The 23,248-nt window shown below is 28.6% G+C and overlaps 1 protein-coding gene across 1 annotated transcript; it reads right to left on the bottom strand.

Annotated features, from left to right (window-relative positions):
- Positions 1-276: 276 nt before the first annotated feature.
- LOC135958298 (uncharacterized) lies at positions 277-21,841 on the bottom strand. The gene is made up of 4 exons (XM_065509199.1): positions 21,776-21,841; positions 10,986-11,865; positions 8,370-8,513; positions 277-864 (listed from the first exon to the last, which is right to left on the bottom strand). The coding sequence occupies exons 2-4, from the start codon at positions 11,535-11,537 to the stop codon at positions 277-279; spliced, it is 1,284 nt and encodes a 427-aa protein (XP_065365271.1). The 5' UTR covers positions 11,538-11,865; positions 21,776-21,841.
- Between the last annotated feature and the right edge of the window lie 1,407 nt (positions 21,842-23,248).

Genomic DNA, 23,248 nt, shown 5'->3' on the forward strand with positions numbered 1-23,248 from the left:
TTTTATTTCGAAACTGTGAAACCACTCATTCCTGAAAATGAGATTATGATTAATACTTAAATAATAACAATAATAATGATTAATAAAAAAGATATGATGTTTAAATAAAATATTTGAAATAAAGACATATTTAGTTAAAAAGTTTTCAGTTTTCGTATAAATAATAATGAAAAATGTGGTAAAATTAAGGAAATGTTTAAAAAAATAAAATGTGAATGTAGACGAGATTAAATATTTTTTTTGTTATATTCTTATAAATTTAATGAATTTATTCTTTTAAGAGAATGTATTTTCTTTGTAATACTTATTCGAGTTATTTTTTGAATGTCTTAGTTTGGTTTTATCCCGATTTTGTGATTTCTTTTGTTGCTGTAGCTGCCGATTTTGTTCTGGTTGCTTTTTATTGCCATTGCCATTTTTGCCCAGATATATGGGTCCCGGTCTTTTTGTATGCATTCTCAAGATTTTCATTAATTTGCGTACAAAACCCAGATAATGAGATTTGGCAAATCTTAAATCAATTTCATTAACAATCCAATTTTTGTCATCGGTTTTTATTTGATGCCATTTCAAGGGTGACACGTATTTTATGTTTGTGGTAAAATTAAATATACCTTCCATTCTGGTGCGACTTATAAAGAGTGAGTCGATATTTGTGGCACTCTTTCGTGTGGTTGTGTTATTGATGGCATGTTCTATATTGCATAATATATTGCGAGCATCTTTCATTAGATCATTTAGTTCATGTGCAAAGGGACTTTCCTGACTGTCTCTTACATAATCAAAGTGTAATTGAGCGCGTCGTAGATATTCGAAAGCAGCCACGTAGATTTGCAATTGACGATGCCAGCGACGGAGTGAGATCTGTAAGAGAAGAGAATTTGAATTGTTATAAAGGGAAAAATATGATTTTAATATTAAAGTTTTTTTTATAAATACGGAAAATGTTTATGTCACATGGGGGAGTTTAAAAATGTACAAAGAACAGCTGAATAGACTTTTGCCTTAACAAATTTATAGAATTTCCTTAAACCTTAAAATATCAGATGGTCCATCATAAACATAACCTTCATCTCAGCCATGTGCGGAAAACCACACAAAATTAATCTTTTTTATACATTAAAAAAACTTTTTTTTATTAATTTAGCACAGAAAACACATTAATTTAATATTTAAAAATTGGCATTGTGTGGATTTCCACACATATGAAAATTCTATGTATTTTGTACTATGAACAGCATTTTTTCCGCAAATATGCTGTTTCTGTCAAAAAGCTGTACATATTTGGCAGAAAAGAGTATTAATAACCAAATGTTTGTGTAAAATGTGTTTAAGATAGACTAATTTGTTACAAAAACATAAAGATTAATATGTTATTGAAGGTAAGTCATGATTTTGACTAACAAAAAAATTTGTTCGTGTAAATCATATAGACATATCGTATGTATAGAACACGACACATATAGGGTGTACTTTTATTTGAAAGTGTGATTAAGTCTAAATTTGAATAGTGTTGCTGATAAAAAATGATAAAATTAATGTAATTTTTTAAAGTTTTCACATTTTGAAAATTGAACTACAAAAATATCTGTTTGATGCATCAACCGTATTATGAAGAGGTAGCGATGATTCATTTTAACAGAAATATGCAACAAAACAACTAAACAATTTCTAGCAAACGTGATGTTTAACCTGTAGTTGTTTGTTGTTTTGGAAATCGGCGCTTAACTAGAAAAATTCCTACAGTTTTTAGCACAAATGCATTTAGAATTAATCACAGCAAATGAATGACTAGTTGCACTCACGTGATAAACTTTATAGCTAGACTTTGATAACTATTTCCACATTGGAAATTTTCTACAGCTGATTTCCATATAACTTGCACATTTCATGCAAAGTCAAAGCAAAAAAAAAAGTTTAATGAACTTGAACTGATTGTAGGAACAAGACAAATCAAGTGACGCTCGCTCGCTAGCTCGTTGATTTAAATGTTAATGGCAGGGAAATAAACAATTATTAGGTATAGAATTTATAAATAATTCATTAGAAGCAAAAAATAAATAAAATTAATTAATTATTGACAGCGTTTGTTTACCTGTTTATATCAATAGAAAACGTGTTTCAGCTTTTCATTGGAATATTAAACGATATTTTGTGCGGTAATACTTAATATGAAAAATAAATAAATAAATAACATTGTCGTAGTCATCATCGTCATTTTATTGAAATATATAAAAAAAAGCTTTAAACATTTTATAATACAACAACAACAGTAATAAATAATGTGACGTTTCATCGCCGCCACCAACAACCAGCTCAGTCAGATGAATATGGAACCAGGGAGAAAAGGTGCGGCGGAGTATTCAATTAACAAACAATAACAATTTCATTCATGCGATAAGTATAATATATTTTATCAAACATTTGTGACTCAATGTACGCGTTTTCATAACCAATTCATGCTATTTTTTTTTAACTGAAAGCACATAGCGTTAGCTAAGCGAGCAAACGCTAAGCTAAGTCCATTTTTTTTGAATACAAAATGTTAGACTAAGTAAAAGTACACAATTCGCTTAAAAAACGTTTAGTTATTATACTGTGGTGTGCAATAGAGCTAAGTGAAAAGGGAGTTTTATATAACATTCGCACACTTATTATATATCAAAGTAAAGGAAATTGTGGCTTCATTTTAAAGTTGTTATATAATTAAAGGTAATTCATCTAAAAAATCTATTGATACAAAATGACCAAATCGTAATTTTCTTAAGGAAAAAGAGATAAATTAAAGACATTACATACAATAAAAAAGTAAATTGTGTCATACAAATATATTAATAGACCTACGATTGAAGTTAAAATTGGAACATAAAAATACCTATGATTGGTCTCACAATTTGGATTATTAAAACACTTAAGATTCAAGCTAGAATTGGAGTATAACATGAATTAAAGCAGATGTTTTGATATTGAAATTGTAGTATAAGTTAACGATTCAAGTTAAAATTTCAGTATTAAAAGACCTACGATTGAAGTTAAAATCGGAATATAAAGTGGATTTACGATTGTAGCTAAAAATGGGGTATAAAAAGACCGACGATTGATGTTGAAATTGCAGACTAAAGAGACCCTACCATTACAGTTAAATTGGAATATAAAATGGACTATAAAAGTACCTACAATTGAATGTAAAATTGAATAAATAAAACACGTATAATAGATAATACAGATCAACAGCAAATAAAGACTTTTCTAACCACTATATAGATTTGATGCATCATGGTTTCCTAAGTACAAAAATGGTAAAATTTTCTATGGATAGATTTTTCACCTTCATGAGAAGGTATTAATTTTTTTAAATTTTTATACCCTTCACCTTCGTGAGAAGGGTATATATAAGTTTGTCATTCCGTTAGTAATTTCAACATTTTTCATTTCAGACCCTATAAAGTATATATTCTGGATCCATATAGATAGCGGAGTCGATTAAGCCATGTCCGTCTGTCTGTTGAAATCAATTTTCTGAAGACCCCAGATATTTTCGGGATCCAAATCTTCAATAATTCTGTCAGACATGCTTTCGAGAATTTTGCTATTTAAAATCAGCTGAGATATGAGGAAAAAACCAAGACAACCTCGATTTTTGACATATTTTTGACCTATATCGGGATTACTAAGACATTAATATAGACAATATGGATATCTAATGATAGATATTTCAAAGACATTTGCGACGACGTATATAAGACCATAGTAGGATGGACCTACAATGGACAAAATCGGAAAAAAAAATTTTAACCCGGATTTTTTTTTCACAAAAAAAAATTTAAGAAAAAAAAAATTTTAAATTAAAAAAAAAATTAAAAAATTTAAAATAACAATCGAAAAAATTTTTTTTCCAAAAAATGAAAAAAACAACTGGAAAAAAATTAAATTTTGTTTACCTAAAAATATTTAAAATTTTGAAGTATAATTTGGTGAAGGGTATAAAGATTCGGCACAGCCGAATATAGCACTCTTACTTGTTTTTCCTAAAATTGTGATTTTTTTTAGATGTTTCTCCACATAATTTATGATAACTCAAAAAGGGTTAGTCCGATATTATTGAAGTAAACTTATAAAAGTTCAAATTTATATAGCCATTAATATGTTTATATATTATAATATATATTTCGGAGTTATAATAACAAATTGAAGCAAAAAATATATTTTTTACTTGAAAATAGCTAATTTTTGTGTTTTAAAAAACTCAGAAAAATCGAAAACGGCAGAACTTTTTCAGATTTATTACTTTGTCGCAAAGTTGCATGTAATAGCAACAAAAAAGGATATCAAGGATAAAAATCTATTGATTCTTTTCGAATTTATTCACAATTAAGTGAATTCGCTCATTTTCACAAAATTTAACTTTTATTTTTGATATACATAAAATTGAGTAGTTAATGTTCTTCTTTCGATTGATTGAATTTCGAAAAGATTTTCCCCATGCTATGTACAAATTTTCACATACACATTGCGTTATGATCGGCTCATTAGTTTCGGAGTTATAATAACAAATTTAAGAAAAAAATTATTTTTTTTATGTGAAAATATCTAATTTTTTGATTTTAAAAAATTCCTGAAAAATGGAAAATGGCAGAAATTGTTCAGATTTATTACTTTGTCGTAAAGCCACATGTAATAGAAACAAAATGAGATATGGATCGTAAAAATCGATTGATTATTTTCGTATTTATTCACAATTAAGTGAATTTGCCCATTTTCACAAAATTTTACTTTTTTGTTGATATACATACATAAAATTGAGTAGTTAATGTTCTTCTTTCGATTGATTGAATTTCGAAAACATTTTTCCCATGCTATGTACAAATTTTCACATACATATTGCGTTATGATCGGCTCAGTAGTTTCGGAGTTATAATAACAAATTAAAGCAAAAAATATATTTTTTTGTGTAAAAATATCAATTTTTTTTGTTTTAAAAAAATCATTAAAAATAGAAAACGACAGACTTATTCAGATTTATTGCTTTATCGCAAACCCACATTAGTAGCAACAATATTAGATATCGATCATAAAAATCGATTGATTATTTTCGTATTTATTCACAATTAAGTAAATTCGCTTGTTTTCAAAAAATTGTATGTTCGTACAAGCGTGACTTTACTTGTGTTTTGTTTTTGTTACAATAACAAAACACATGTAAAATTTACACTCAAAGTACACGCATGTAAGATAGGATTTGATTTTAGACATATGGTTTCTTGAATTCGAACCAGCCTAGTATATACTCTCTGGGGTCACAAATGAAAAATGTGGAAATTACAAACGGAATGACAAACTTATTTACTCCGCTCAGGGTGATGGGTATGTTTTTTTGTTTATATCACAGTAATTTATGAGTGAAAAAAATGTTGGAGTGAAACCAATTTTTGGTGAAAAATAGGTCAAAAACCGATCTCATCCATTTGTGAGCCGATTTTCTCGATTTTTAATAGCAACCGAACAAGGACAATACACGATATATAGATTTATCAATCATGTTTGTAAGTTATTCAATGACATCTGTCACTATTTGTATAGGAAAATCCCATAATTGGCTGGTCACCAATAAAAAAATTTAAAGTTATTAAATTTTGGCAAAATATAATTTTTTTATTGGAAATCGAAGAAAAACTCGACAACATGTCAGATAAAAAAAAATTTGAAACTTAAAGCTTTAATTTTGCAATAACCTCTATGGTGGAGGATTAGGTGTAATTTCATAGAATAATGTTCTCATTGTGCTAAAAATATACGAAACGAAATTCAACTGTATTCTCAATAGTGTGGATGAGTGTGTCAGTTGGTGTAGCATTGGGTGTGTTACTGGCAGCGAGCCCCCTACTCTATCGTTGGCGGGGGATTCCACCAAAATATATATATGTGCGAGTGAGTACTCACAAATATTGTGTTGTTACACATTTAAACAAAGTTTTATAAAGCACATGCTAGACGAGGTTTGCTGGAATAAATGGTTGTTGGTTGGTATGATTCATTTTATTCAGACAGTCAGTTGTTGTTTGTTGAAAAGTCAATATGAAAATCAGAGAATATTGCTTAATTATTACCGATTTCTTTAGTTTGCTTTCAATTGTACATGTTGTCGCATTAAATACATATATGTTTGATTTTATGTGAGGCTGGCAAGCAAGGGTTTTTTGTTATTTGTGGTTATTTAAACAGAAGAGTTCGTATTCGAATTGACGTCAATTTGTGTTTTAAAATTTCTCTGAAATTCCACTTTAATGTTGGTGATTCCTTATAATTAAGTATGAGTTTTTGTAATTGTGTTGGTTTTGGCGTTAAAATTTGCTGTTTATCAAATATTGTTTTATCGGATTTGTTCCCGCTTATACCCAGTTAGTTGAGGCTAAATAGAAATTTGTTTATTTTCAATAAAAATTTATACTGTCATCCAGGTTTAAAAATAAATTATTATCAGTGAGTAAGTAGAAAATAAGGTTTATTTTTAAAAGTGTATTTATGTTGATTTTTTTTTGTTTTTTCATTGAGTGCAAAATAACTTTGAGAATGAAAAAAAAAAACTTAAAACAATAACAATTTTCTATAGGAATTTATCTCAATAATTATTGTATTTGTGTTAATGTGTGGGTACTTTTTCCAAGCGTTTGTAATGGAAAACCCAAAGATTTTTTAGTAAGATTGTTGGTTTGTTTGCTGGTAATTTTATTAGGTCATTTGATATCTAATAAAGCATATACATATGTATATATTCTGGGTCGTTATAGATAGCGAAGTCGATATAGCCATGACCATTCGTACGTTTGTATGTTGAAATCAACTTTGCAAATCGAACAAATAACTTACATACATGATTGATACATCAATATATTCACTATAATCCAACGGTTGCTATTTAAAATCGATGAAATCAGACCCCAAAGATAAAAGGCTGAAACATACCGATTGTTTCACCAAAATTTGAACATAACTGAAACAGATCGCGTCAAGGTAATGTTATGGTGTAAATGTTAACGAATCAGAAGTTCTTGATGGTATGGGCAAAATAATACGCTCTGATGTCTCTCTTTAAATATGGAGCTTTTCGATTTTGGGCCCACATTTCGCAGAGCCAAAAAAAGTACCAAAGTACTAAACATTATATTCCAAATTTAAAATGCACTTTCGTGCATATTTTTTGTAACAACATATTTAAAGATTTTCACATTTAATTCCTGAAAAAAAAATATGAAATGACTACTACTTATGGCGGCATTCTTACAAGTTTATGGCTTCACATTTTGAACTACTTAAGAAACAACTTTTCACATTATAAAATACAAAACTACATCCTTCAGATGAGTTCAAACAAGAAAAAAAAAAGAAAACTAAAACAGAAAATAAATAAAACGTACATTAAAACATGCCAAAATGTATGTGAGTATTTACAAACCCCAACGTCGTAATCATTAAATAAAGAGGGAGGGAGGGCAGTAAAGAAAGGATGAGGGACAACTGAAAAGAAACTGATATTTAACAACTGGTTAACAAGACACCTAAATCATACAATCCGTAAGAGGAACAAAAAAAACGGACACATTCATAAGTTTGAGATGCTGCATGTGTGTAGATGGATGAAATTGACTGTGTGTCTGTGGATACGAGTATATCCAAAGATAAATGATGATGTTGAGAGAGAATGAAAGAATAAATTCATAAACTACTCAATCAACGCCCCCAGGGTAACGTGCCAACAATTATGGTTAGTAAGGTAAAAAACAATATAAAAAAATAATAATAATAATAACAACAACAATGTATCTGACTTAAACAAAGAAAAACATTGACTTGGGGTTTTTTGTTGTCGTTATTTTCTTTGAGGAAGATCACAGTGAAAACAAGTGGTATGTGGACTTTAAATTGTTTTTGAAACAATTATGGTCAAAAATAGAGGAAAGGAACTTAAAGTTTAAACCGTTCTGAAAGAAATGTTTTGTCTACCAAAAAAGCATTACTAGGAAGCAGTTAAATAATGAAACAATAATCAATGAAACTTAAAAAACCCTAATAGGAAACAGTAAAATAATAAAGATTTATGTTTTTTCTTTACCATACAACGATTTTATATAGCATTGCTAAAAACAAAACATATTTTAAGTGCTTACTAGGAAGCGAATTGTAATGCTTTCATTTTTAATTTCCACCTTAAAATCTTTAACATTTGCTATTATTTTGCTTTATATTGTTAAAATTGTGCCTGCTTTTGCTAAATATTTTCCGTATTTATGAAATATATCTTTCCTTTTTTTGTGTACAAAAGGAGCTTGTTTGATTTTGTATGATAAAATGTAAATAATTACAATACTTACACTTGAATTGGTATTTAATTTGGGCAGAAACGAGTATTGTTCACCCAAGTCCCACTGCTTCATGTTACGTATATTGATCGCATGTAGGGTGCCCTTTATTAAATTATAATTTTTAGCTATGGTATTTTGTAGTTTTCTTAGTTCCTGAAAGTAGAAGGAGAAATATATAAATAATTAGAATAAATTTTAAAAGAAAGAAAAAAAAAATAAAAAATAAAAATTTATTTCGAAAGTTAAGCTTAATTTTTTAAAAATCAGAAAAGCTAAATCTGAAAGCTTTCATAAATTGTTTTGTAAATATTACAAGTTCGCTTGTTTACCTAATTAAAAATTGTTTTTAAAGTATCTTTCGGGTTTTATTACGAATCCACAAAATCAGTTTTTTACTATCAGGCGAAGTTTGCCATTTGATTGATTCAGCCATGCTTTAACAAAAAATTTTACTTCTTAATTGAAAACCAGACAAATTTGATGAGTGATGTCTTAAGGGCGAACTGTTGAAGTCTTATCATTTGTAAAAATTATTTTCTTATCATTTGTTTTTCATTAGACATCAATTTTAAAAAACCTTTATAATATTTTTCAATTATTTTAAAATTTTGTTTTAGCCTACCACTCGTCGTTGGTTTTACTGGGTATAAAAAAATATCTTCAACGCCTTATTACTTATACTTCTTCTAAGAAACAACTTAGTGGAAAAACTATTTTTTTTTCACCTTAATATTTTTCCTGAAATCACATCACTTTCGATCAAAATTTCTAAATTGTGATAATTCGATGTGCTTTCACTTTGGAAAAATTATGACTGGCGGCCATTTAAAAGGACTTTATCAAATAATGAAATTAAGGATCAGAAACAAAGTTCGAATATGAATTCACCAGGACTTAATAGATATAATAACACTTTTGTCTTCTTGGAAAATTTGTTCGAATTTAATATTTGTGGATCCTTTTAAGTTGGGATATTTTGATGGAAAACGACCTATCGTAGGTTATAGGGCTTGCTGAGTACATTAGAAATTGTGTCAAGAAATTTCCAAAACACCCTCAAATTCAGAAATTATTCTGAAAAAAACCGTTTTCAGTTATGTCCGTGAACTTATCGATCTGTAACTCAGTCAGTCTCTATCCGACTTTAAATTTTTTAACGGGCTTAAAAAGAAAACTGATTACGCTTTAAAATGACGTGCATTTGTTAGTTATAAGTATTGTTTTTGTTAAGAATATCTAAAAGAAAAACAAAATTTATAATCTTTTTTGATTTTAAACGCTTTTCATTGCTTGTTTTGATATGGAAGCTTATATAAATTTATACCAATGTATTAAGGAAATTTAGTTCTTAACAAACCATCGTTTTAATAATTCAAATCGGATGAAAATTGTAAAAGTTATTCAGTTATTCGCCCCCAGCCAATATATTTAATTTACAAGGTAAATTTTTTGGAAAAGTTTTATAACTTTTGCAAGTATAAACCGATTTTAACCACTAATATCTCGTTTTTGTCTACATAAAATTGTCTATAAAAAATAGGGTTTCATAGACAAAATTTAAAATAACTATTGCTGAATTTGAAAAATTAGGAAAAAAATAAAAAAGAAAGCCAAACTATTTATAAAAACTTAAACAATTTCTGGGAATATAGATCTTATACATACATTTTATGAAAGCTTAATTCTTTACCTAACTATAATTGTTTAAAATTTTGAAATCGGTCTAAAAATGTGTGAGTTAGAGGTACTAAAGTACTACGACCTACCATAAAACAGTTTTTTCAAAATAACAAAAAATTTTGAGGGTGTTTCAAAATCTTTGAAAACGGTTTTAGTATGTCCTCACCTAGGCCTACAACCTCCACTAGGTGGCTTTTCAAGTTCTGACAAAAAGTGTCATTTTGTAGCAGAGTGTAATTTTCATTATTAGAGGTGATTAAAAGAAACGCAGTATGCTGTTTCATTTGTCAGATGATCTGCATTCATTTCTTATTATTTGCTGATCAAAAAAGCTTTTCTAAAAAAACACTTATATTTTATCTAACGGATTCTTGTTTACTAATTAAGGTTTTAAAGTTGTCAACCAACTAGGTGCTTTTTGTAGTTTGGTTAAAAACTTTTGTATTTTCTATACCGTTTATTTTAGTAAGATAATTATTTTTTTAATAATTAAGCTTTCAACAATTAAGCCTTTTTACAAAGCCTGTTTTGAATGCTTTTACAGCCTTTTATTCACGTTTGCGTATTCCCATTATTTTATATAATAAAGAAAAGGAAGCTCTTTATTGAAACTGGCTATAGATGATAGGTCTTAACGTACGACCGAAAAGAAAATAAAAAATTTTATTTATTTCTTCCCCTCTCAATGTTTCACCTGGATCCGCGCCTTTTCTTGTGGAACAATATAAACTGGTGTTAAGCTAAGTTTAATTGTCATGATTAAAGGGTAGAATACATAGATACGAAACTAATTGTCACATGCCTAAGTCGTTTGTCAAAAATTTAAGTGGCGAAAGCTTTTAAGCTTTTTAATTGTCAACTTTATGGTTCTGATATCATTATGAAACAATAACTTTTAAACATCTGTATATTAACTTTAAAAACAAAAGCTCCTTCAAAACTTACCTTTTTGATTGGTGGAGGTCTCTTTCGTTTAACCGGTTTTTCGTCCATTTTTGAAAAGCCACCACAAGGATTATACCAATTAATTGCCTGAGATTGCATTATACTATTGTAATAATCATGCCAACTTATTTCGCGTTTATGTATCTTCTCCTCATCATCCTCATCCTCCACGTTCCGTATTAAATCAGTCTCCAATTGTTGATGCTGTAGATGACGCTGCTGCTGCTGCTGTTGTCTATGCCTTTGATGATTATGATAAATATAATTATGATGATGATCATATCTGTGTACTTTTTCATCAGCCAACAAAATGTCAGGTAACTGGGAATGATGAAGTGTATCGTGGGGTAAATTATGTTGTTGTTGATGTAGCTGCGGCTGCGTTAGCTGATACTGTTGTGGCTGTTGCAAAGGTGCTGCCATTGTAAATGTTGATGGCTGTACACTTAATACTGTTAATAACATAGTAATCAAAACAAATAGTTGTTTATAACTGTCTGTTGTTAAGGTGGTAATTTTGTGGCTTTTATGCGTGAAACTTTGCGTTAACATGCAACAGCAATGACAACAACAACTACAACAACTAATACAATCACCTTCGTGGCAACAGTTACAATTACGACAGCAACTGATTGTCGTCGTATGTAGTAATTGCTGTTTTAGTTGATGTTGCGGTTGTTGCTGTTGTTTTCCAAACAATTTGTTGTTGGTTTTTTCTAGCTGCCTTTGTTGTCTGGTTTTCTGCTGCCTGGAACTATAATGTTGCAATTGCTGCGGCCGTGTTATGGGCAACGGCTCGCCTAATAGAAAATCTCGTTGTTTTAGGTTGGCCGTTTTGTTGATATCTCTCTGTCAGTTGCGTTAGATTAGCAACTAACACCTGTTTTGTTTTGTTTATTTTATTGTCAAAATAAAGAAGAGTATTAGTTTTCAAATAAAAATATAATTTATTGCTATTTGTGTGCGTCTCTTTGTTAACAAATATTTAAATATGTAATTATTTTGCTTAAGTTGTGAAATTGGTTTTGTATATTTTTTTTATGTTAATTATTAGCAAAAAAAATGTAAATGGCTAAAAAATAAAGTAGAAAATTTCCTTTATGGAAAAATTTACTGATAGTTTCTATTTAGCTTTGGCAAATACATACGTATAATTTTGGTAATATTATTTTGGCTTTAAGGACAGGAGGCAATTAAACTAGTATTTGTGGTATTTGCTAAATTCTTTAACATGGTACAAAAGCAGGCCACACATGAGATAGATAATTTTAAATAACTGTAGCGTTCGCTATAATTCGATTTTATGTCTAGTCATAGTACATAAATAAGCCTTGACTAAGAACAGATGACATTTCTTAACAAAACTTTTAGATTTTTTCATGTTCTAAAGTTTCACTGATCTCTCACCTCAACACTATAGTTGGTATTTTTGTATACGTACAACTAAGATTTCAAATCAAATCGGAATTTTATTTAATTTTTTGTTTTCGTTTGTTTTTACAAACTTTTGTAAAAAATCCCCTCATTATTAAATTGGGATTTTCCAAATTTAATGAGTGTTGTGTTGTTGTGCAGTGTTTAACGTTTCATTTGATTATTTTTAAATATTAATGGCCGGTTTCGTTTTCAAAGCAGCTAATTTAGAAAGGTAAATCAAAACTACTTTATATATATATTTTTTCTCTGCTATTACTACTACTACTATTATTTTATAATCAGCATTTTTTTTATAAATCATGCGAATTTTTTATATTAACTTTTCCACAAATAATGTAAATAAATGTTTATAAATAATACTAAATACAATTAAATTTATATTTTATCTTAATGAAAGCAAGAATGGAAAAAAAGTTGTTAATAACGTCACTAAGGCGAGTGTTAAAGTGTTTTCTAGCTGTGTACAATAAAACTCATGCCATGCCTTTTTGAAAATTTAAACATTTTAAATCACAAGGTTTCTCAATGCGTGTTTTTTTTTGTATCGTTTTTGTTTATAAATCCATAAATATACATTTTACACCTGATACCATGATGATACTTTTTTGTATGGTCATTAATCGACACAGTAGTACAGTCGAACACGATTATAGAGAACTACCCAACAAAATTTTGGCAATGACTTGCAATTACTAAATAACATACTTTGGAATCACCATCACATACCTTATGCTTTATTTAGAGGTAGTCCAATAATGTACTTTTTTATAAGATATTTGTACGAGTACTTTCTGCTTTTAAGGATTGTTTATAACTAAATTTTTTTCCCTTTAAGTTCGTTATAATTGTGTTCAACTGTAATGTGTAAAAAAAACAAAAACTATTTAAAATTCTAAACTGAAAGCCGTCTTAACGTCTAGGGGGATTTTTTGTTTATTTATATCCACATACATACATCGAACACTTTGTTTCGAGCCCAAGATTTATTGTATATTATTTATTAAACAATTAAAATGTTGTTAATAGTTTATTAGTACAAGTTTACAAGAGGATTTTATTTAAATGTGAATGATTTCAAATGCATTTATTTGTACAGCTCAGATGATTACTGAGTGATTGAGTAATGTCAGCGACTTGTAAATATGTACATTGTTCTACTTAATTATTATAAAATTGAATATTTATTTCAAGTAATAAATATTTAAGTTCCAGATGGTTTAATGATCTATGAAAATAATATAATTAACTGTTGAATGTTAGCTACACATGTGCCCTTGTTAGAGATTATTTTTTTGATATTGTGAGAATTAAGGGGAAGGTGTTATTTATTCCCTAAAAGAGAACTGACACAAAACTAGTCCAATGATTTCTTTTGTAGGGGTTAGAGACTGAGAATAGTTCTAAGACTTTAGCCTTTTCTTACTCCATAATGATCAATGATTCTTAACCCAATTTTGTAACCAGGAATATAATAGGTATGTAATTAAAAATTACTATCAATAAAATGAATTTATGAACCTCCACTCCTCTGATTTCGATAGTATTTGGTTTCTGTAGCCATACAAAATTTAAATGTCTCCAGAATTTCCAAATTCGCTGTAGTTTCTTCTTCCATTTTCTAAAGATTTTCCTAAAATATATGTCATTGTACGATTAAAAGCCATCTTGCATTTTCTAAAGATTTTCCTCAATTACAAAGCATTGGATAGTTAACTCAACATAAAAACTCCAGAGTGGGACCATGAGGGGATCTCGACAAGATTTTCGTTTTGTAATATTTCGAAGAATAATCAAAAATCTTCAAATTATATTTTTAGGCATATCTTTATAATTAGTTGTCCGATTGTTATCAACTTAGTCTTATATATAGTCTTATATTATACATGAATGAAAAAGTATACTGGCAACATACGGATTCCTATCCAAGAGAACTGCTCATCTTTTGAGGCCAAGAACGAATACACTGTTTCAAAGTAAAGCCTATCCCAGAGATAGCGTTCTGCATCGATTGAAACAAATAGTAGGTGGACGACGCACGGTCTGGACTATAAAGCGAGTGAGTCAAATCTTCCCAATCACTTCATTCGCTTGCTGTGCTGTGATGGTCACATTTCAGCTGCTCATAATAGATATGAAAGTTTTGCTACCACCAAATACAGAGAATTACCTAGGTGCCAAGGATATTTGGCTTTGTTGTCGATTCGGCTGGTTAACCGGGCTTCACATACGATCTATTAAGGTTCGGGTTATCGCAATGGATTAATTTTTCATCTCAAGTAATGACTCGGTGCAAAAATGATTTTCTTTCATTGGGGTCGAACATAATTTCGTCTTTCAAGGTCTCTCGGTTTCAATTCGAGTTTGAGCAAGCTTTTGTTGAGTTTTGCAACAATCTTCATGGCGTAGTGTCTGCAATTATTGGTCTTCAAACTTTTTTGGCTGGCCTGGGCGATCTTTGTCTCTCCAACCATCTCGCACTTTGAAACCGATGGAACACATTCACCATAAGCTTTGGTGAGCAATCAGCGACATTTTGTTTTCGAATTAAGGAAGTAAAGCAAAACTTCCCGCATACAAATTCAAATTGTTCAATAACTAAGTGAGAATAAATGACAGATATGTACCATTCAAAATGAGATAAAAGTTATTAAAAACAAAAACCGCGTTCAAAATATACACGTTTGAACTGCTCCAACCATGGCCGGGCTTCACATGCAATTTTGTATGCTTCGGGTTATTGTTATGGATTTATTTTTCATCGCAAGTAATGACTGGGGGCAAAAATGATTTCCTTTTATAGCGCCCAATCATCATTTCATGAAGTAATGCCTACAATTATTGGTCTTCAAATTTTTTTTTAGCTGACCTGGTCGATCTTTGTCTTCAGTGTCCAAATCAACACTTTTTTAACAACTCCAAATTTTGTGTGACCATTAATTATGACCAAGATTTAAAAAAGTTCGAACGGATAAGTTCCGATGGCTTGTGCAACATTTTGGTTTCCTCCAAATTATCAAAATTTTGGAAAACTCGTTATAAATATTTAAAATTTCTATTATTAATAATTACACAGATGTTAATAGTTTTAAAAAAACTTATTTATAATTTTAAACTAGTTATTAGCTACTTATATCAGTTTCAAAATCAAACAATTCAAAAAGAGATATTGAAATAATTTGAAATTTTGATAAGAACGTTCAATAAAACCAATAAGACAGAAAGAATGCTAGTTAAATAATATTTATTTAGTACTTAATATTATTTATAGTTATGACTTTCATTAATAAATAGTTTTCTGACGCTTAGGATATTTTACTAACTGATTAAATTTTTAAATGATTATTCAGCTGAATTAGCCAGTTGTTAACACTAGCCAATCGTTATAGCTAAAATAAAAACTCAGCTATAACGAACTTCGTGGTAGCTGTAAAAATTATAAAGAAACTTATTTTTGGGACTTTCTTATAAAAAAGAAAAAAATTGTATCAGTGATATCGAGTTTGTTAAAGCAGATATTTCTTATATGAAAATGTTCTGTGCAATATCGTAATTCATTATAATCAAGATTTTCTAAAATATAGAATATTTTTGCCATCTAATTTCATTATCATCTTAAGGATTATATTACCTCAACAGAGCTTTTGTAAAAACAACTAAGAAATATATACGAATTTTGTTTAGTTTATGTTAATTTGTATTAGAAATCAAATTAATCAATTAAAAACTTGAAAATAAATTAATATTTTTGTTATAACTCAAGATCGAAAGTGCGCGCGCCATTGCAAAAAAAAAACATGATAAGAAAAACAATATTCTCGTGATAAACGTAATATCTATATTTTTTTGCAAATAAATAAAGAAAGAATATTTTCTTTAAATATGATTATGAATTTGCCATTCTTATCAGACATAAAAATATCAAACAATTTGTATAAACTACAATAAAGTTCACTTAAAACGAAATTTCGCTTAAAACTGCCTACTTTTAGTTGTTATCATACAATTCTATAACCTACACAATTGCTTGTCAATGATGAGTTCGTTTTTACTGCAGTCCACTGTAGTATGAACAAAATATCTATGTCTAGAAGAAATTATAACCTTATGACTCAGACAAGAAAATCGAGCAGAATGTTGTTTAAAGAAACGTGAGTTAATAGTTTATGAGCAAAAGCAGTAAGCAGGTATACCCTAAATCAACAATAAATTTGACACATATAACTGTATTGAAATTGATCATGATCGGTCAGTTACACTGATTCTCTCGGAATAGATTTAATGCTCATTCCCACTTTGCCAAAGACTTCCATAATATCAACAAATAGATATCTACGGTATTAAATACCCAGTAGATAAATTTACCTAATATCAAGGCTAAAGATTACCAAATATTTTGACGCCATAAGACTGATAATAGCCTCAGTCGGTCAGTTCGGTTAAGTATCAAATGGTCGCAGTTGCTGGATCTACTACTGTCTTACTTATTCTGTGGTAGATTTTTTTGTTTTATTAACCTAATCTAAACGTTTAACAATTATTCAAGAACTTCTTAATATTATATATGATATCATTTGACAATGGTTATTTCTGAATCATCCTTTTTTGATAAAGACTTAAAGAAATTCTAAGATTATCAAGCCACCTCTATGTGAAGTAGGGTGATCTTAATTTTATACTTTTTTTCATTTTCAAAAAATCGGATAACGTTTTGAGTAGCTGCAATTATTTTCTAGTCAAAGTAGCAAGATTTTCAAAAAAATTGAAAACATGTTTGCTAGAAAATGTCGAATTTTGTGCCAACAAAGTATCATATGCGGGAAGTTTTGCTTTACTTCTTTTATTCGAACAAAAAGTGTCACTAAAGCACTCCGCTTGCTCACCCAAACTAATGCTGAATGTTCCAACATGCGAGAGATGGTTTATTCGGTTCCGAAGTGGTGATTTTGACACGTAAGACAAAGATCGCACAGGCCAGCCAAAAAATTTTGAAGTCCAAGAATTTGAGGCATTACTCCATTAAGATTGTTGTCAAACTCAACAACAGCTTGCAAAAACCTTTGGGGTCTACTCAAGCAGCAATTTCAAAACGTTTGGATTCAAGCAAAAGTAGGGAATACAAATTGAAGCTGAGAGACCTTGAAAGACGATTTGCATGACCAAAATGATGCTTGAACGCTATTAATGAAAATCATTCTTGCACCGGTCATGGAACATGAATCCATTACGATAATCCGAAGTGCAAGAGATCGTATATGAAGTCCTGACAACCAGCCGAATCAAACCAAAGCCAAATATCTATGGCCATAAGGTAATGCTCTATATTTGGTGGGATTAAAAGGATCATATCTATTAGGAGCTGCTGAAATCTGGCCAGATGATAACATGGAAACTGTACCGAATGCAACTGATTCTTCTGTCGGAAAGTTTATAGAATGAAGACGTTGGAAAGTTTTGCCTCGCCCGCCTTATAGTTCAGACCTTGACACGTCCGAATATTATTTGTGTCGATCGATGCAGAACGATATTTCTGGCATAATCTTCACCTTAGAACAGAGTATCCAAAATTTTATTGATTTAGTTTTGGCTCCAAAAGATGAGCAGTTCTTTTGGCAAGGAAGTCATATAACAATTGCCAGTACTTTGAATAAATTTATACTGTATAAAAGTTTCAAAAGAAAAAAATTAAATTAAAAAAGACCCGCATTTTTATGTTCCAATATATAAGTTTCGGTATGCACAAAAATAATGAAAAATTCATCATTTTGGTGATGGGTGTAAAAAGAGATATGCTATTGATTTAACAGGTGGTCTTAGAAATTGAGAATTTATTTGTCTATAGACTTACGACTACAATATTTAACGATACGAAAACTGAGCCCGGTTAGAGGATAAAAAATTGTTCATTTTACAAAATTAAAATGTTTGCTAAGTTGATTTTTAAACTTGTAAACTCAACATTACTGTCAATATTTTGGGAATTCTCCTATCTGTTAATTACTTATTAAAGTAACAAAATAAAAACAAGAGAAAGCCCATCAATCAGTTTTTTAATACCTTATCTTACCACGAATATTTTCAAAAAACACTTAAATTTTGTCATAAATAATTTATAAATAATGATTTAATTTGAAAAAGTGTCTGCTAACGAGGGGGGGGCGGAAATAAATATTAAAAAATAATCTTTTGTTTATTAAGTATTTGATAGATAAATAAATACTACGAACTATATTTAAATGAAGATAAAAATAACATTTTCTATATATAGAAACTTTATTCCTTGAAGCACAGACAAAACCAAAATGATAAAATGTTAAAAAAATATGAAATTGTAAATTAAGTTCACATGTTGTTTTTTTAAGCATAAATTTAGTATAACCAAAATGTGCTATGTAAATGATTAGAATGAGCATGAACTTTATTAATTATCATGTAGGTTTGATTTGGGCTCAGACGCATTGCAAATATACTATATTATAGTTAGTTTAAGCCAGTTAAGATGTTTAAAGACGTTATCAAAAGGTGTTAATGGTTTGCTGTTGTTTTCAATTTTCGATTCTATATGTTTTTATTGTGTCTGTTGTTGTTTTGATTTTAGACTTATTTTATTTCTTGTTAATTTTTATTGTTGCTCTGTATACATGTGTGTAAATGAATGCTGGCCAAAATGACGTCACATAAAGTTGGACGCCTTAAAAATTTTAATTTATTTTATTGATATTTGTTGCCAAGTCATTTTCGAATTTCGTGATTATTTTTTTTTTGTTTGTTTGTTATAATTCCATTTACAAGCCATGAAAATGTGTGGTTTTTGTTTTGTTAGTAATTTCATCATAATTAGAGTGAGAAACCATTTTAATTAACTTTTATTAAGATTTGAAAAGTCTGGTTTTGCAAGCCAATTTTATGATCCACTTAAGAAAAAATCGTCTAAATTGAGAAAATATCCTAATTGAATTAGTGCGACATGCTTTTGTTGTAAAAAAGTAAATTTATTCTTTCAAAATTTTATATTTTTAAATAGGCTTCATATAATTTTTAACAAAATTATGATTGTAATATTTATATTGTATTGCAATATTAATGGAAATACAAGATTATAATCAGTGTGATCCTGTAAGATCCCACTATGATCCTTTATAAATTTTTTCTCCAAATTTTGATTTCGATAATAGTGAATTTTATATATTTTTTAATCTAATATTTGAAAATATCATACATAATTTAATTGTGATTCACTTACATCCACAAAAGGTAAAAGTAAATAGTGATATATGCCAACTGAAAGCTGGTTAATAAGCAGTTGCTTTGCTATATCTCCCTTACAAACCTACTTCAGTCATTTCAGAGAAGGCATGGTTTGAGAGTCTCCTGAAGGGTATGTTGAAGTATTTTGTATTATTTATTGAAATCCTTAGGACTAGGCCAATAAAATTTTAAAGAAAATAATTTATTTTATCCCCAATAAGCACCAAAGTCTCAAAAATTCAATTACTTGAATATTTTATTGGAATTTGACTTTGATAAATATATGAAAAAATTAAATATTTTTCAAACTAAAAACTTATTTCTTGAACTTATGTTTCCTTTTTACTGGATAATCAATAACATTCCTTAGTCAAGTGTAATAAAACTATTATTCATTTACTTGACTATAATTCAAGGCTTGAATTACACATGCTTTCAACATGAATTCCAGTACAAATGCTTAGTGGGATTCTTTTTCAAAATAATATTTACTTTTAAAACCCGACATTTATAAAAATTCAAGCGCTTGAATATTTTGTTGGAATTTGACTTGAATTTGAAAAATTATATATTTTTCAAAACAAAGAAAATGTGGTTTGAATTTATATTTTCTTCTTACTGGAGAATGCTATTTATATAAGGTGTAATACAACATTAATTCAATTGCTTGACATTGGAATCAACGATGAAATTATACTTTTTTTTAACTTAAATTCCAGCAAAATTCGAAGTAGTATAAATTTCGAAAGTATTAAGAAATGGTAATCAAATTTGGAATCTATATAAATCGATAGGTCTTTACCATTGAATTGATAACTTTTGCCATTGTCTTCATTTAAATACCAATATTTTTTAAACGGGGAAAATGTGTTTAAATGTGAAAATTGTTGTTTTTCATAAAAGAGGTTGCTCTGTAATCCTACCTCCATTAACACGAAGACTGGTTATAAGTAACCTTATAGTTATAATGTCTGTTAAAAACTTCGGTTAACCTCAGTATAAGTTTAGGTTAAAACATAACTATGCCTTGTGATAAAAGGGTAAGTGTATTTTAAATACATATAGAACCTTTAAAAAATAGTATTTTTAGTATAACCAGGGTTTTGCATTTTTAGTAATATTTAGATGAAAGTTTTTTTTTAAAAATTGGTCAAGTTCGGATTATCTTAAAATGGACTATTTTTTTACTTACGTTAAGTTTACTTTTAGAAGCAACTTTGGAAGACCCCCCACTAGCCTCTTTTCAATTACGGATACATGTAAATGAGAAATAATTAAAAAAAAATAATTATTTTAAAAATAAAAAGTTTATAAATCACTGAGTCACAGTTGAGACAACAATTTTATTTATTTTTACAAGAAAATCAAACTACCAGATATGTTGGATTTGTACAACAACACATTCTTAGTAAATTTCAAAATATATTGGTTGAGATTCATTGTTATATTACTTACATTTTTATAACGTTTTGATTCAAGTTGTAAAGGATATACTACTTTGTATTAACTGGTTATGAGGAATTATTAACTCGGTTATAAGGAATTGTGCTAGTTCTAAGTCTTCATATAAAAAGGATCTCTCACTTTAACATAGCAAAGCTAAATTGACACCTTTTAGGCACTCTCTGAGAACTCGTTATTTTTTTGGATATTAAATAACTGTAATTGATAATATTTTTTACAAAATAGTTCCCAAAATTTATTGATGAAATGCCACGTACATTACAATTTAAAAGTTGTTGTTTTCATACATTTACTATGTTTTTAAGTAAGTATATCAAAGTGACATCATTTACCTTTAAATATATGTAGTTTAATCAATCAAATCACATCTTCGAAAGGCGTTGGCCAATTACAAAAAAATTAACAACAAAAACATTAATATAGACAAGCAGAAAACACCTGTTGAATCATTTTAAAATTGCCTTAATATTTCACATGAGATAAGGGAATTTCTTTAAATTTCATCACGCTCAATCAGTAGCATGAAAACAATTCCAAGACAAGAAAAAAAAACTATTAAATCACATCAAAATATACAAAACGAATTTCACCATAATTTGCACAACATAAATATAAAAAGAAAATTAAATATATATTAAACTTACCATTAAAATTAAAGAAACAAATAGAAAAATCATAAAAAATTGATTTAAATTAAAAAATGTTTAATTTCTTTACAGTTTTTAGAAAAAGTTGTTCTTTTTTTATTTTTTTTTTTAAACAGCACTTTTAAACTTTATTGTTTCCTTTTTTTTTTTGTTCACATAGATTTAATTTCACTTAAACACTTTGTTTTGGTTTTAATAAAAATAAATAATTTTTGTTTTATTTTTACAAGTAACAAATAATTCTTTTTTTTTAAACGTTGTTAACACTTCAATAACTTTTAAGATACTAAAATATTTGCAACAATATCAAATACTCAATGTTTGAGTGAGTATTATGAATTTAATATTGGATTTTTTACTTTTGTGCAAAAACGAAAAAAACAGTAACAACAAAACAAAAAGAGAAAGAGAGTGTTAATAAAAACCTCTTTTATTATATAGAATTTTAAGGTGTTTTGAGCAGAATTCGTTTGTATTGTTCCCAAACAAAACAATACTCTTGCTCAATTCGATTTGTATTGAACGAGTATCGCATTATTAGTTAGTACCACTATTATTATTATTATTGTCTCTTCTAAAGTGTTTAGTTGATTGTTTGATTGTGGGCAAAATTGTATTGTTTTAATAATTTTATTGTTTAGTATTGGTATGCGTTTCAAATTGGTCCACACAATCAACCCATGCGAACACATCAGCTGTCTCCCGGTGTGAGAGCGTTAAAAATATATATAATATACAATCAGAAAAAGCCGGCAATGATGACGTTATGGGTGAAACAGCTGTTTCGTTGAGTACTAGGTTCTTGAGGTTTTTGTTTACTGTTTTGAAAAAGAGAGCATACATTTTACTCATTCGAAATTATCAACTTGTTGGTGGTAAGTAACGTAACTCTGAACATATTGTGACGTTTAAGTAGACTCAATATAATAAATGATATGACGATACTATGTTTAAGGTTGATAAAATAAGAATCTATAATTTCCCCTACTTTGAACAATTTTATGTGGTATAAATTGTTATCAGGGTTTTATGAAATGTTACCACCCAGTTGGAAAATACGTTAGAAATAATGGTCCTAATTTTATAAATCACGTCACCAAAGTGATATTTATATGGAAAGCAAAAACAAAATTTCAAAAATTTTAAAAATTTTTTTTGTTTCATATACAAAATTTTCAAATTATGAAAGGCAAATCAACGCTTGAATTTTGGGTCGTTTGTTCTGTTAAGAATTTGTATATAAAACAAAAACAAATTTTTTAAATTTTGTTTTTGCTTTGCATATAAATATCACTTTGTGACGTGATTTATAAAATTAGGCCCAATATTATAGCTACAAGTCATTAGACATTTTACATCTTCATGATATTTGTCTACAGCTGACGTTGTTGTTTTTGTTTATAATTTTGACATTTGTATGAAAATGTCAAGGTTTCCGGACATTATGGTTTGTAACAATTGTCAAGCGTT

The sequence above is a fragment of the Calliphora vicina genome, chromosome 4, assembly GCF_958450345.1.
Source record: "Calliphora vicina chromosome 4, idCalVici1.1, whole genome shotgun sequence".
NCBI classification, from domain to species: Eukaryota; Metazoa; Arthropoda; class Insecta; order Diptera; family Calliphoridae; genus Calliphora; species Calliphora vicina.

Coding starts and splice junctions, on each gene's coding strand:
- LOC135958298 (XM_065509199.1), bottom strand. CDS start 11,537: ATGTTAACGCAAAGTTTCACGCATAAAAGCCACAAAATTACCACCTTA. Junction 8,514..10,985: donor GACCTCCACCAATCAAAAAG/GTAAGTTTTGAA, acceptor TTCTACTTTCAG/GAACTAAGAAAACTACAAAA. Junction 865..8,369: donor AATTAAATACCAATTCAAGT/GTAAGTATTGTA, acceptor CTTCTCTTACAG/ATCTCACTCCGTCGCTGGCA.